This window comes from Eschscholzia californica, unplaced genomic scaffold (assembly GCF_041429995.1).
Source record: "Eschscholzia californica isolate CP2 unplaced genomic scaffold, dmEscCali1.0.p SCAF_1, whole genome shotgun sequence".
Taxonomy (NCBI): domain Eukaryota; kingdom Viridiplantae; phylum Streptophyta; class Magnoliopsida; order Ranunculales; family Papaveraceae; genus Eschscholzia; species Eschscholzia californica.
Window position 1 is genome coordinate 41,646,065 of NW_028238198.1, and position 12,505 is coordinate 41,658,569.

The 12,505-nt window shown below is 35.8% G+C and overlaps 3 protein-coding genes across 3 annotated transcripts; 1 reads left to right on the forward strand and 2 right to left on the reverse strand.

Annotated features, from left to right (window-relative positions):
• Positions 1-2,387: 2,387 nt before the first annotated feature.
• Positions 2,388-5,371, forward strand: LOC147566907 (NADPH:quinone oxidoreductase). Its single transcript, XM_086653477.1, has 3 exons — positions 2,388-2,669; positions 2,762-2,953; positions 4,926-5,371. Exons 1-3 carry the CDS (start codon positions 2,567-2,569, stop codon positions 5,225-5,227), a joined length of 597 nt encoding a protein of 198 aa, XP_086509603.1. The 5' UTR covers positions 2,388-2,566; the 3' UTR covers positions 5,228-5,371.
• ABCG23 (ABC-2 type transporter family protein) lies at positions 5,297-7,970 on the reverse strand. The gene has a single exon (XM_086653476.1). The coding sequence runs from the start codon at positions 7,870-7,872 to the stop codon at positions 5,926-5,928; it is 1,947 nt and encodes a 648-aa protein (XP_086509602.1). The 5' UTR covers positions 7,873-7,970; the 3' UTR covers positions 5,297-5,925.
• Positions 7,971-10,020: 2,050 nt separating this feature from the next.
• Positions 10,021-12,085, reverse strand: LOC147566909 (transcription factor ORG3-like). Its single transcript, XM_086668782.1, has 3 exons — positions 11,755-12,085; positions 10,882-11,310; positions 10,021-10,218 (listed from the first exon to the last, which is right to left on the reverse strand). Exons 1-3 carry the CDS (start codon positions 11,896-11,898, stop codon positions 10,135-10,137), a joined length of 657 nt encoding a protein of 218 aa, XP_086524908.1. The 5' UTR covers positions 11,899-12,085; the 3' UTR covers positions 10,021-10,134.
• Positions 12,086-12,505: the final 420 nt, after the last annotated feature.

The following is a 12,505-nucleotide window of genomic DNA, read 5'->3' on the forward strand; positions in this document are numbered from 1 at the left end:
ATAATGAATTGTGTTACTACACCAACATTTCAGATTCTATGTAATGGAATTCCTCAAGAAAAATTTGGTAGTAGCAGGGGACTTCGACAAGGATGTCCATTATCTCCGTATCTCTTCATCCTTGTGACAAATTAGTTTTCTATTATGATGTCTCAGGCACAAATATCAGGTCTCTTCCAAGGGTATAAGATTAATGGCTTAGCTCCTCCAATTTCACATCTGCTCTTTGTGGATGATCTATTCATTTTTGGTGGATGCAATATTACGAATCTTTATGGACTTCATCAAGTTTTACACCTTTATACAAGTTTTTCAGGACAACAGATAAATTTTCACAAATCGTCATATACTTTAGCAAAGGCGTTTCTGATGAATTAAAAATAGAAACTGCCTCATTCTTGGGAGTGGGACAAATGACTACTGATGAAAGGTATTTGGGAAATAAGATCCTTAAACTTGATACAAGAATTAATTCTTATCAGTTTTTACTCGAAAAAGTTCGAAGCAAGATGGCCGGGTGGAAACAAAAACTGATCTCTCAAGAAGGAAGGAGTGTTATTGTTAAATCCGTACTTTCTTCTTTATTCATTTTCTTTATGAGTACGGATAAGATTCCTATTGGAGTAATCAGACAGATGGAGAAGATTGAACGCAACTTTTGGTGGGGACATTCGGAAGATTCTCGGAAGTTACACTTTATCGATTGGAAGGACATCTGCCTCCCGAAACGAGTAGGCGGCTTGGGATTTCGACGTTTAGAGTTGGTGAACAAAGCATTATTGGCAAAAATTACTTGCCGTTTTATCACCAACCCATCATCAAAATGGCCCGAACTTCTCACTGCAAAGTACTTGAAACAAAATACTATCTGGACTGCAGTTCCAACATCGACTTCATCTTCTTTGTGGAAAACAATACTTCAGACACGTCCATTATTTTCAAGGAATTGTCAATGGAAAATTGGCAATGGTAGTTCAGTTAACATCTTTACTGAACCCTGGATTCGAAGTCGTGACGAAGGTCTTCTTATAAAGCCCCCAACCTGGCCAACTAATATAAGTTTGGTGAGAGACTTAATTGATCCAGTAACAAGACAATGGAGGGTACAAGTTATTCAATCATTATTTCCTCTAGATATTTCAAATAAAATTTTGGGCATCAGGCTACCACATTTTGAAAAGGAAGATAACTTTATTTGGAAACCGACAAAAAAGAGAATATTCTGTACTAAATCGTGTTATCAAGAACTCCTCAATCCAAATTCTGATGAAACAGCATCACAATCTTTCAATTAGTCACGATTTACAAATACTCGGGCCTTTTACCAAAGATCCGGTGTTACATATGGAAATTAATTCATTCAGGGATTGCTGTTAAAATGAATATTCACCGATTTGTCAACATTCACGACACTTTTTGCCCTTGTTGTCATCAATCTGAGGAAACTATAGACCATCTTTTTCTCTCTTGTGCAAAGGTAAGACAACTTTAGGACTCATTTGAACTTTCAACTCCGTCTTCAGGTAATCAGGAAACGATCTTACTTTCGCTCCAATTGTGGCTCGACCAAAGTAATAACTACTACATGTTCAATAAAGTCTATATTGTCTTCTGGAATCATTGGAAAAACGCAACAGAGTTACTTTTGAAAGCTTAGAATACAACATTCAAAGGGTTATGGTCCATATCAACACTGATCTTAGACAATTCGGAGTTCAACCTTATGAATCGGGAAACACAACACTGCCACAAAAGCCAATAGTACAACCAGTTCAACCTTATGAATCGGGAAGCACAACACTGCTACAAAAGCCAATAGTACAACCACATTGGATTGCTCCACCTGATTCTTTTGTTAAGATAAATGTGGATGGAGCATGTTTCAATCAAGGAGCAAGTTCTGCTGTAGTTGCTCGTTCTTCGAATAGAGAATTTTTTGCCAGCCTTTCACGTCGACTTTGTTGCTCTACATCTGATATTGCTGAAGCCCATGCGATTTACTTGGAATAGAACTATCTTTAAAGCATAACTTTTCGAAAGTTATAATTGAAAGCGATTCAGAGAATTTCATCAATAGCATCTCACCTGCATCCATTGATCCTCCTTGGCAATTACAACCTATCCTCTCGGATATCGAACGTTATGAAAGCTATTTTGAATCAATTCAATTTCTTTTTTCCCCCGAACTTGAAATAGGGTCGCTCATGAATTGCCTGCTCTAGTTTTGCATGAGAATATGTATGGAGAATGGAACTCCTCTAATATTCACAACCTCTTTTCATTTTAGTCCTTTTAAAGTATTCCGGTTGGAAGTGAGTACTGACAAGTACTAAACTTTGTAACTTTATTTAGTTTAATTTAAATGTTTGCTCAAAAAAAAAAAACATGACGATATCACTTACGTAGACACTTACCCGACCCAATTAATGAACCCAATAAACCGACCCGGAAATCTATTCTCCTTAATTCTTGTTCTTGGTAGAATCAAAATAGTCAATGAATTGCTGCTTCCTATATATATATACGAAGACAGAGCAGCGAGAATTTAGAGAGAGAAAGAAAAAATATGGAGGCAGCAACGATAGCAGCAGTTAAACCAGTGATTAAGGTAGCAGCGATTTGTGGTTCTCTTCGCAAAGCTTCTTTCAATCTGGGTCTAATCCGATCAGGTAAAAAAATTAGTAATCAACAATGAAATTTGTATAGTATTATCTTTGTTGGGATTTTTAGGGTTTGAATTGATTAGATTGGATTTGAGCAGCGAGTGAGATTTGTAATGAATCGATAAATGGAATGAAAGTGGAGTTGATAGACATAGATAGTCTTCCATTTGTAAATGAAGATCTGGAAAAATCAGGTAGATATCCAGCTGCTGTTGAGGCGTTCAGGAAGAAGATAGAGGAAGCAGATAGCATCTTATTTGCTTCTCCTGAATACAATTTCTCTGTCACTGGTAAAAACCCTATCTGCTTTTTTTTTTTTTTTTGCACAGACCGTTTTTACTCTTGGCACTCTTTGTGGACTTCGGACTCTTCCAGGCAGTCTTAGCGGCCTGAGTCCGAATTGTTCAAGTCCAGTACAAACTAGACCTGATTAGAGTGACCTCGGACTGTCCCAGTCCGTGGGAGAGCGAAAAGGGAAACGGCCCTAGATTAAATTTGAAGGTTGCCTATGGACGCTCAAAGTTGAAGTTTTCTTCTTACTTCATTTTTCTTACTTTCTTACCCCCATAAAAATAAAAGATTATTTTACTGGTTTCTTATTTTGGAATTATAAATTATGGAGTACTGTTTTTATACTTTGGGTTCATATTAGTTGACCAAGTCTATGATTTTAAATCTGTGAAATGACCAAAACTAACTCTTAAATTTTTTAAATTGTCCAATAAAAATACCTAACCTTGAATAAATGAATTTTAACAAACTGAGAGAACAAAAGGAAATTGGGTTAAGAGCATCTTTAGAGAACACCGAAAAGAAATCTTCGCCAAATTTTTTGGTGTTACGAAGTTTTTAGTTCTCAAGAAATTTTTTTAGAAATCTCACCAATTTCAGCTCTTATTTTTACAATAAAATTATTGATTATTCTTTATATAATAATTATGAGTTATTAACAAGGGTAAAAATAAGAATGTTTATGGTAGTTTATTTTGAGTATTTTAGTTTAAATCCAATGAATTAAAATATTTAACTTTTAAAGTTATAATTTAATTTATTTATTTTATCAGCTTATGTATGTATTAACAAAAAATTAGTGGCAATTTAATTAATATAAAGAAATAACATGAAAATAATTCATGACAATGAAAACCTGTTCTGAATAGGTCACAAAATGGGGCCCAAAACTAAATAATAATTTGGGGCCAAAACAAAATTAACCATAATATCTTTTAAATCCTGCTTTGAGCTAAATCAAGAGGATTAAGATTGCTATTCAGAGACTAAGTAATTTAATCACTAAATAAACGTATAACCGAGTATCCGTAAAAAAAAAATGCAAAAGAGTAAAACTACAACTTTATTTGGAATGTCTTTAGTGAGAGGGTGGTGTCCATGTGTACCATGTTAAAGGGTTGATAAATCATTATATTCCCAATGGGCTTATTTGATTTTGTAGACATACTTTTCTTAAAGAGGTTATATAAATAAACAAACAACCAAATCTGGTCAATATTTGGAGGACTTATATATATAAATATATATATATTATATAATATTTGGGTGTTTCAATAATAACAATATATATGAATATACATTATTTGGGTGGGTGACGTTAATAATACTACTTTTTTTTTTGTTGTTGAGAAATTAAGAAAACTACTTGAGTTGTGTTCCTTTTTGGGTGGGGGAGGGGTGGGTGTCAAAGAGAGATGGATAGGATCATAAGATCATTTAAAAACTATGGTGGGTTCACTGCCCACCAATGTGTACTTTCTCTTGTCATTCACCTGAATCAAAATTGAGCAAATTTTAACTCTAAATTCAAGAAATCTGACATGAGAAATGTGACCTAAAGGTTATACATTGAATAAGTAGAGTCCCAGTCAAAATCTTAGAAATCCCCATTATATATCAATTCCAATTTTCCAACATATATCTGTATATCACTTTCTTTCTTAAGCCATGTTTGAAATCTGACTCGGTCTTAAATAACTCAGAGTCAGATTTCATAATATTTGTTTTTCTCTGATTTGGATGTAATGCTGAATTAGGCAGATTTTTTGTCCATTTGAGTCCGGTACTTATAAACTCACACCCTTCCTCTTTCACAACCAACGTGAGATTATCCCAACGGAGTCAAATTTAAACATGAGGGGTAAAACTAATACCACCTGACGTTAGCTCCACCTTTTCCTCTTCTGATATCTTGTGGTCAATTTCTTAAATTTTAGTAATTTGTTTTGTTTGTGGGTTTGGTGATTGTAGCTCCACTCAAGAACGCGATAGACTGGGGATCTAGACCTCCAAATGTATGGGGTGATAAGCCAGCGGCTATCGTAAGCGCTGGTGGTGGTTGGGGAGGTGGGCGTTCCCAATACCATCTTCGCCAAATTGGTATTTATATCGATCTTCACTTCATCAACAAACCTGAGTTTTACATAAACGCCTTCGAACCAAATATATTCGATAATGATGGAAATTTAATCGACCCTGTGAGCAAACAAAGGCTAAAGGAAGTTCTTTTGTCATTGAAGAAATTCACTCATAGACTCCAAGACGGTAAGTGAATGAATGGATGAATGAACTCATTTCATTGAGATATTGAAATCTATATCAGACATGGTTGTGCTATAACATTGTGAGAATTCTTACGTATGCTATTCAATTCTGCAGTTTTATTTATGCATCAATAAAAGTTGTTTGCTTTTTTATTTCGGATTCTGTCATATGAAGTTGTTCGAAACCATGTAATGTTGTGACACGCCACGACCCGTCTGGCACAGCCCATAAACTGGTTGTGCCGTGGCGGGACTCTGAAGGTCTAACCATCTAGCCATGGCCTGCCCCATAGTTATGACACCGTGACCGTTTTGTGGCGGCCAGCCAACTACAACCTTTTATTGATACATGAGTGTGTAATTCATGAGTCCCATACTCAGGCCCTTTGTGTACCACTAATCCTCTGTTGATCTTGTACTAGTAACTAGATATTCATTGACAAAGAGATATCAACTTTTGTAAGGAAAGGTTAATAGGGCCGTCCTCTTCTTGATCTTGTACTAGTAACTGTCTATGTAGGACTATTATCACAACCTAGACCGAGTTTGTAAAGAAACACTTAGATGTGATCACGAAACAAAGAGATAAACCATCATTACATAATCACATATATGCACAAGCCGATTGTTGTGAAAAAATCATAATGAGAAAATACCAAAATAACAACCAAATCCACTATCATCATAGTTAAAGTTCTTGTTCAGAGTTATAACAGAGTTTTTGAAGCTCTTCGGGCAAGAATTATCCAACATAGAACCCTATAAAACAGAAAGAACCCAAACATGATTCCTACATTCATCCACCTACTATCATGTTCTAAACCTCTATTCCTTAGAACATCTAAACCAGTAAGCAAACACTTAGAATGTTCTTTATCCATCCAAGAAAAACACTCTTCTTTCAAACTCCAGTATTCGTTGATGAGTAGAGAATCTAAGGGATACTTGTAAAGAGAAACATAATACATGAAGATCCAATACTTGGGGATAATGTCTTTCGGTATGAAATAACCCGAAAAGAGGAAAAAAGCGGCTAAAACTGTGCAAATGAGTGAATTCCCAGAAATGAAATCCGGAGAGATAGCACTTAGAAAGAGTACTAGTGAACTAGCCATTAACACGATCAACCAAACTATGAATATGAAGAATGAAAAAGCAGAGAAAGAAGGATTCAGCCCGACAAGCCAATAAACAGGGACGGCGAAAAGAATAGCAACTGCTAACAAAAAGGGTATAAAGATTATTGTGTTAGCTATCATATACGAAGAAATCTTGTACGATCCCCTTGAAACTTCTTTCATTAAGACATTTCTTTCTTGAAGGTATATTGGAAGTGCTTCGACAGTAGAAGAAAGAAGAAAACTTAGACTAAAAGCAAATAGACCCAATCTTTCGGCAACTCCGTTTTGATCCATCTTTAGTTTTAAGAAAACACTACCTAATCCAAATCCACCAACAAGTGCTTGCATTGTTCTTGCCAAGAATAGTTGTTTTGTTCTATAAATTATCTTCCAAAATCTTAAACAGAGATATATTACCTCAAAAACTCTAGCACAGTAACTACTGCTATTTTTATCTGGATCTATATATTGTTGAGTTGCGAGTTCGCCTCGCCAGATTGAGGTAAAGGACTCTTCTATTTCATTTGTTTCAAGTAGATAATGTTTGTGGTTTGATTCTTCTAATGGTTTTAGAATCTCCATAGCGAATTCTAAAGAGTTTAGTTGTGTAGGAGTTCTAAATCCTATTTGGTTTATAGATTCTTCAAGTAAATCTAGACTTCCATTATGAATAACGGAACCCCGGGAAAGAATCAAGAAGTTAGAAATATATTGAAGAATTCGGTAACTCGGTTGATGAATGGTTAAAACTATAGTTCTTTGTTTCTCTCTTGCCATGGAAGATAGTAATTCGATAACTTGAAGCGCGGATCTACTATCTAAACCAGTAGTGGGTTCATCAAGAAGTAGAATAGGTGGATCATGAATCACTTCTATTCCTATCGATACCCGTTTTCTTTCGCCACCCGATATTCCTCTAGTTTCTTCATCTCCAACAAAACTATTCGCAATATGATGAAGATTCATCTCTTTCATTAGACTCTCAACTCTTTCTTCTTTTTCCTTCGAACTCATCCACGAAAGTCTAAACTTTGCACTAAACATTAAAGTTTCTTTCACAGTTAGCAGAGGAAGAAGATTATCATCTTGTGGTACAAATCCACATATGGTTTTCAATTGAGTAGGACTAGTTATAGGGAACTCATTCAAAAACAAACTTTTCGGATCGAAATCTTTGTTTTTTATCCGTCCTGAGATTATGCGGAGAAGGGTAGATTTTCCTGCACCACTTGGACCAACTACTCCTAGAATCTCAGAGCTTCTAGCGACGAAAGAAATAGATTTGAGTAGCTTAATCTTTTGTTTTGGGGTATAAAATGAATTCAAAATAGAGGAGTTGGAGTTTCTTTGATGAATTGTATATGAGAGGTTTTTGGCAGTGAGTTTGAATGTTGTTTGGAACTGATTTATTGGAGGCGGTGAATGATGGAAGGAAGAAGAGGAAGGGGTGGTTGATTCTTGAGGTGAATTCGTCATCGAGAAGAGGAATGTTGAATCATCTTCTTGACATGTTTGTTGTAGAAAATCTGCCATTTTTAAAGCTTGATATTGTGAAGGATAATGAGAAGTGTAAGAAAAAGAGATATTTATGAGAAACTTAGTTGAGAGAATGAAAAAGTTGAAATTGGAAGATGGGAGGTTGAACTAACTTGGTTGAAATATTAACTGATTTTTCAAATTTTGGACATGTTTGGTCATCCAAGTGGTTTAACTTCTGAGAAGAAACATTAACCCAAATCTTACTCAATTGGGATAAAAAAACAACTACAATTAATCAATTAAATAAGCTAGTGTTTTAATTTGTACATTCGAAACTCAGGATCTTTCCAATAGATTGGTAGCTTTTTTCAAGTCAGATCTGAAATCCGATTTAAGATTCAGGGTCCCTCGAATCAGATTTAGGTTGTTTGGTTTAGCCTGGGTCGTCTGAATAGCTGATTCCCATTCCAAATGAAAGAATCATCACTCAAATTAGAACCATTTCTCCATTGACCTTCATAATGATTCCCATTTTTTCTATTGGTATGCTCGGTTGCCATCTTGGGTACCACGTCTCCATTCACCTTCATAAACGTCACCGTTAGAGTAATGTTTAACACCATTACCATGTTTGAGATTCATGACCCAAAATCCACGATAAGTATCACCACTAGGACTTGTATGAGTACCTCTACCGCCGGACTGAAATTGGCCCTCGAGTCAAAGGCAGAAGGGAGCTTGATGCAAGACCCACTCATCGAGCAGGGACAAACGTTGGCCTTAGTGATCCATATAACCAGTTTTGAAGTCACATTCATAAGTAGCACCAGAAGGCCATGAAAATTTACATACAACCATCTCTCTAGAGATACTTTCTAGTACAGTGTGGGTAGCTATCGAATAATTGACCAGTGTAGAAGTCACCACCAGAGAGGAAACATTCGGCATGGTATATTCCATTGCCATTGTTATTGGTGGAGGAGGTGAAGGTGGTGGTTCCACCAAAGCCACTGTCATTGTCGTCTGCTATTTGAGCAGATGACATTGGTGAGCTTGCAAAGAACCCACAAACACGGTTCTTTGCAGCAGCTTGTGTTTTACGTACCGTCGCTTCCCATGATTTTACACCAAGATGTTCTCTTTTCATTCTCTCCCCTCTTCCTAGTACTATTGTATTTCTTTTTTATTCTTCAAAAATGTCATTCAATCTTTACAAATGGATGAAACCCAAGTCTAAACAGTCCTAAAATCATGTATAAACAGAATGGAAATACATGATCTCTCCAAATTTGTGCACTAGGACATTGTTACACTGACATACTATGTGGGAACATTGTTAGACCTGTGAAGAGAACACTGTGAGACTCTAGAAGATACACCGTCCAAAAGAAAACACAGGTTTTTCTCTCTTTTCATGATTAGGGTTTGTTCCTACTAGCGATCTGGTACGCAAACGCACCCCTAAAAGGGTACGTGCGAACCAGATCGCGCGCGAGGTACACCACTATGACCAGCGAATCTGGTAACCTTGGTCAAGGATGACCTTGAGATCTTAGAGATGATGCCAAAGTCGCCTACTTGTGAAAACCTACCGATTTTGAGATGCTTGACATCTCTGTAGGTGCCGTCCATGGGACTTCAGTTTAGTCTTGGGCATATCACACTCAGAAGCTAGGTCAAGAGGTGAGATTTTTCCTCACACTTATAAAGTGACTACCACCTCCTCCCACGACCAATGTGGACTAATACCACAATATTTTCCTTCACACATTGGCCTGGAAGACTATCCTCTTCCTCCACATGGGACCTAAGATTGGTAAACCTAGATTCTTGTATGTGTCATGAAGCTCACTTGCTCCAAAGTGGTACGGGACATATCTTATTCTAAGAAACAGTTTAAGAGGTGAGGTATTCTTTCACACTTATAAAGTGACTACCACCCCTCCCACAACCAATGTGAGACTAACACGGCAATTTCAAAACACTAGGAGTCAAAGATTGACCATAGGTAACCGGGATGACGTAGGAGTTGGCTACTCGTGGCGGGCTACCGACTCAGCATCTCAACTCTGAGATGCTTGGAGAAGCCAGCTATTTGTGGCGAGCTACCGACTTTGTGTTAATAAAAGTTATAAATCGAATCTCTTTATATTTGCATAAAAAGGAAAGAGTAGTTGTATTTGCAACTCATAAAGTAAAGACTTTATGAAGGGTCAAGTCTACATCTTCTAAATTTATTACTATAGTTGAGCTTTCTAATACAAGGGCTTACAATTACATATAATTCATACATAGGATTAATTTATACATATATTGTTATGGGAAAAGGGTTTCCCTCTCACATAAAGAAAGCAGCTTCTCACTCAACACTTCACACTCTAAACTTTGATTTTCTTTCACCTGTTTGGATCAAAATCACATAACAAAACATATAAAATTTAGTATATGAACTTCTCTTTAGCAATCATATTTTCAAAAGTTTAAACCAACTATGCAATTCAAAACATTTCTAGCTAGGTGATGATTTGGGCCATTTAATTAACAAGTGGACTTAAAATTGAATTTTCGTGATCTTGGTCGAATATTTCTTTCTTAGGCAAAATGATCTAATAAAAAGATAAGGTATATTTTCAACCTCTTGGAAATCTACTTTAACCATAGATAATTTCTATGCTACTATAGTTACCACAACTAGATAGGTGTAAAATTGTAAATTTTTGGTGAAGATTTACTAAGTTCAACGCTGATAGGAGGACTCCATGGTGTACTCCCCTAATAGAACAGAAATATTTTTCGGTCGGTGAAAAGACCAAAATACTCCTTGTCTTATTAGACAACTCAGCTATGGATTATGCTCATTTACCTCAAAAGGATCAACACGTGCAACAACTGAATCTATCACATAGCCCGTCACGAAAAGTTACATTTTCGACGGATTTTCAACATCTCGTCGAAAAGTTGTCCGTCACAAAAAGTCCGAATGTTTGTAGTGTGTTGTTTTCTGTTTTGTAGAAATCTAACTCAAAACCGACTTATATGGAAAGAGAAGGAATAATAATTAACCTGAAGATGTAGGTTGAAGAAGACTCTATCACCATTGGAATCAAAAGCAGAAGCATTAAGAATTCTAAGATCTTCATTCTCCAAATTTAGTAATACTTCAGATAACAAAGTCCTCTTCACTTTCAAAGTACATATTTGTATCACAACTTCTCTCTCATCCACTCTACTTGTTGATACTGTTGGTAAAGAATGTCTCATATTCATCTCTCCTCCTCCAACTCCACTCTTATTCCTTAAAAGGACCTTAGAAGTACCACCACTAATTTTGTTATTATTACCTTTAAGTACATCTCCACCATCTGATGATTGGCTGGTTGAAATTTTATTCAACATCTCTTCCTTTTTTTGTCCCAATTTCTCCACTTGCTTTTGTAGGTCTGGTATGTATTTTACCACCCTAGACACTGTTGCTGGTATGCTTAATTTTTTCTGCAAAATTAGATCAATTTCACCAAATTAAGCTCTCAATTCATAACTCAAATTAAAATACTGTTCTTTTTTCTCATTATTTGAATATGACTCGTTTTAATAAAAAAATTAGGAGTCCGAAATCTGATTCCAATTAATCCAGACTTGGAAACAAATTTTGATCTAACTTGATAAAACACAGTATCTTAGGCATACGGGTATTCCTTAAACGGGATGTTTTGCATCCTAAACTGTTGTCTCTTAAACGAGTTGTGCCGGTATAGGTTTGCAACATGGCGGTTTTGCCACCGCCGGTCACATTGATGGAGGCCTCGAAAGTGATGTACTGACCTACCCATAGGGTATTATAAGGTATATATAATAATCAATAAACCAATAGGTATTAACTATTAAATATAATAGAGTATTAGAAGAGTATATTCTTAATGAAGAATAAAATAATACCGTTTGATCGGTGCCGGGAAGTAACGATCGAAGAGAGGAGTATAAACTATTTAGCTTCTTCCGACGATCACGTTCGCTGGCGTTATGGTTTAATTTCTTAACGGTCGGCGATAAATCACTACTCATGGCTCCCGTCGAAGGCATCTCTAACCGACGTTAAGCTCGATCTGTTCTTAATCAGCCAAGCAAAAGTTGAGTAGCGTGTGATTGAGATAATGGAGAAGGAGATGAAAGGATGATTCTCAAGTTTTGCTTCTACAGATGATATGTCTTGTTATACTTCATATACATGAAGGCCCTTGTAATAACTCCTTGGTCCTCTAAAGGCTTTAACTTTATTTTCTTCCTCAACCTATATTTATAGTCTCCCCCGAAATGTTTTTATAATAAATACTTCTTTTCATATAGAATAGGTTTTTTTCTTTTTGTTGTTGAAAGATATAGAATAGGTTCAAGGTGCCCAACATTCATGGTTGTGGATACACATGCATTAATTAAAGTTCAAAAACCATTCTTTGTCGATATCATGTGAAACAAAAGTTTTTATACGATATTTTTAAATATGTGATCATTTAACTCAAAATCGATTAACAATAAATAGATAAAACTTAAATTTATATGTTTTAAGTTAATAAAATACATTTTTCCATGTATTGGAGTACTTTATTCTCAAACACCCTATCACATCTTTCAACAAAAAAAAAACACCCTATCACATGTGGGTTTATTTTTAGTTTAATACATGTACTTA